The sequence below is a fragment of the Anarrhichthys ocellatus genome, unplaced genomic scaffold, assembly GCF_004355925.1.
Source record: "Anarrhichthys ocellatus isolate YVR2014 unplaced genomic scaffold, GSC_Weel_1.0 scaffold14, whole genome shotgun sequence".
Taxonomy (NCBI): domain Eukaryota; kingdom Metazoa; phylum Chordata; class Actinopteri; order Perciformes; family Anarhichadidae; genus Anarrhichthys; species Anarrhichthys ocellatus.
The window spans coordinates 1,419,304-1,421,734 of record NW_022280044.1 but is presented as its reverse complement, the minus strand read 5'-3'; the positions used below and the strand labels follow the sequence as shown (position 1 = coordinate 1,421,734).

The 2,431-nt window shown below is 41.8% G+C and overlaps 1 protein-coding gene across 1 annotated transcript in view; it reads right to left on the bottom strand.

The window, feature by feature from the left end:
- Positions 1-1,363: 1,363 nt before the first annotated feature.
- Positions 1,364-2,431, bottom strand: part of arpp21 (cAMP-regulated phosphoprotein, 21) — a 10,414-nt gene continuing 9,346 nt past the window's right edge. The window contains 3 exon segments of the mRNA XM_031854214.1: positions 1,364-1,542; positions 1,544-1,630; positions 1,776-1,870. Coding sequence (XP_031710074.1) covers positions 1,465-1,542; positions 1,544-1,630; positions 1,776-1,870 — 260 coding nt within the window. The 3' untranslated portion in view covers positions 1,364-1,464.

Here is a 2,431-nt window from a genome sequence, read left to right as displayed (position 1 = left end):
GGGAAGAATATGAATCACTCGGAACAAAATGAATTACACAACTTCTGAACAATAACACACATCGGCTTATCAGTTATTGCTTGCATGAAAGTGTGTTTTGCAGTCGTGTGAAATGCTCAACGCTTGAAGACTCAAAAGACTGAGTGTTTTATATAATGCAAGGGTTCTGTTTGTCTGTAAAGACACATTTAGTCGGATATGAATCTGTACATCTGAGTGGACCGTTTTCAGAGTCACAGAAGGAAAAGCACAGGTGTAAATAACACAATGGCTGCATTTTGTTTAACTGCTTCAGTTTCAGGGTCTTGTGCATGCCGGCTCTCTGTCACGGTTAAACTGGGACACTGAAATAGAGCAGAGCCCTCGTTAATGTTATCAGTAACACCTGTGTGCTTCTCCTGCTACAAGTCAAAATGTCTGCTGTGGAAAAGCATGTACATGCTTCTGTACCACAAGTAATAAGAGTTGAAATGATTGAGTCACTCGACATGAAATCAAATGGCATACATTTTAATGATCAGTTAATTGTTTTGGCCATTTTTATTGCAAAAATGCCCACATTTTTTCTTTACCAGTCAGCTTCTTAAATATTAAAATGAGCTGGTGATTGCTTGCTAAATTTGCAAACGGGAAACCAGTTAATTGTGAAATGTTCTGCAGATTAAAAGAGGGAATGGAACATGAACCTGCACCGTGTTACATGTACACCTACTGAGAGTTTCTGAGCAGAGGGGGGTGCTGAAGTCTCAGTGAGACTCTCGTCAGTGGTGTGATTAGTTTATTTGACTGCATGAAAACTCTTAGTCTCCTAATAATATCAAGATCCCCTCATACTAAACGCCCTTAATGATCCACCATGTTCATGTAAAATCGTTCACTTGCTTGTTAGCTATTCAGACATTAAGGCTTTTAATGACATTCATCTCTCATTTATGAACTCAGTGGTAGGTTAACGTCCCGTATCTCTGCTTTCCCACAGCGCACACGTCATTTTGATTATCATGTGATAGCATGTCCTCATGTAAAGCACTTTATCTCTTGTTATTGTCCTGAGCATCATCAACATTATAGGAAACAAACAGCCGGGATGATATAGAAATGTGACATCGTCAATCCAGCCACAGTACTTTATTCTATTCACACAGTGCATTTCCTCGGAACACAATATATAATTTAATATCAATATAAAACTCCATTTGTGTATATAAATTATGCATTCAATACAGCAGCGCTGATAAATACTATTAAGCTTTGGTACAGTGGTACATTTCTGTATGTGTGTGTGTGTGTGTGCACATGCTTGTAATGAGTGTGAACGGCATACCCTGTGGGCGTCGTCAGGAGGAAGGCAGGTGTAGGTGAGGGAGTGTGAAAAAAGAGTGTTTGTGTTAAGAATGTGTGTGTGTACGCGCGTGAGTTCACGCAGGAACTCAAATCTCATCCCTCCACCCTGGCGAGGCGTCGTCAGTACTGTGCGCTCCAGGCCCGGGCACTGAGGCCGGTGCAGCTGGGAGGATGGCAGCTGGCGTGGTGGGAGGAGGGTGGGGGGGGGCACCACACAGCAGTAACCCGCCTCCCCACCAACCCCGGTCACTGCTTTACTTTGGGGATAGGACACCGAAACACCTCCCTGTAGAAGAAAAAAGAAAAAGAAAGTAAAGTTGGAGTGAAGAATGTGCTACCACAAGCACTTTCAGAAGTGCTAAACGCTTCTTTCGGGGGCTGAGTTATTGGAGGCTGACGCAGAACGAGACCTTTGGGTGCTCTATGTTTACCTGAACTATGCTACGCTGATGAGAGGCCATTGGTGAGTAGGTACCCAGCACAGCCTGGGCCTGGGAGGACTGCTGCACCCCCACAGCGTAACCTGCTGCAAACACACACACACACACACAGTTATACAAGAGATTATTAACAACATCTTTCATCACCGCAATTTGTTTAGCAAAAGGTTCATTAAGAAATAAGCCACAGGAGAGTTTTAACAGTTATTTTAGAACAAATAAGAAGAGTTCTGAGGAAGACTGGAGACAGCATCAACAAAAGACATGTCCAACAAATTGATTCATTATTTTCTGGCTGTGTGAGAAGCAGTTTTTATTTAACTTAAGAATGTAATTCATACAGTAGGAGTGGTGGATTTGGTTGGGTACATTTTAATTGATCAGTTCAGTATTGACACTTGAATCTTTATTAGCAACATTAAATAATAACAGCAACAAAAAACACAATTTGTGCAATACAAAATATTTATTTTCCATTATTCATGCGGTGATAGAAATCTGTATATCCGTCCCGATGTCGACGCTTTGAGTCTAGTATAATTATACACATTCATTTCTTGTTATTCTGTTGATGGCCACTGATGCCTGGAAGGTGTGCACAGAAAGTGTGCAGCTGGTTCAAACACATTCACTCATTAACCCCCCCC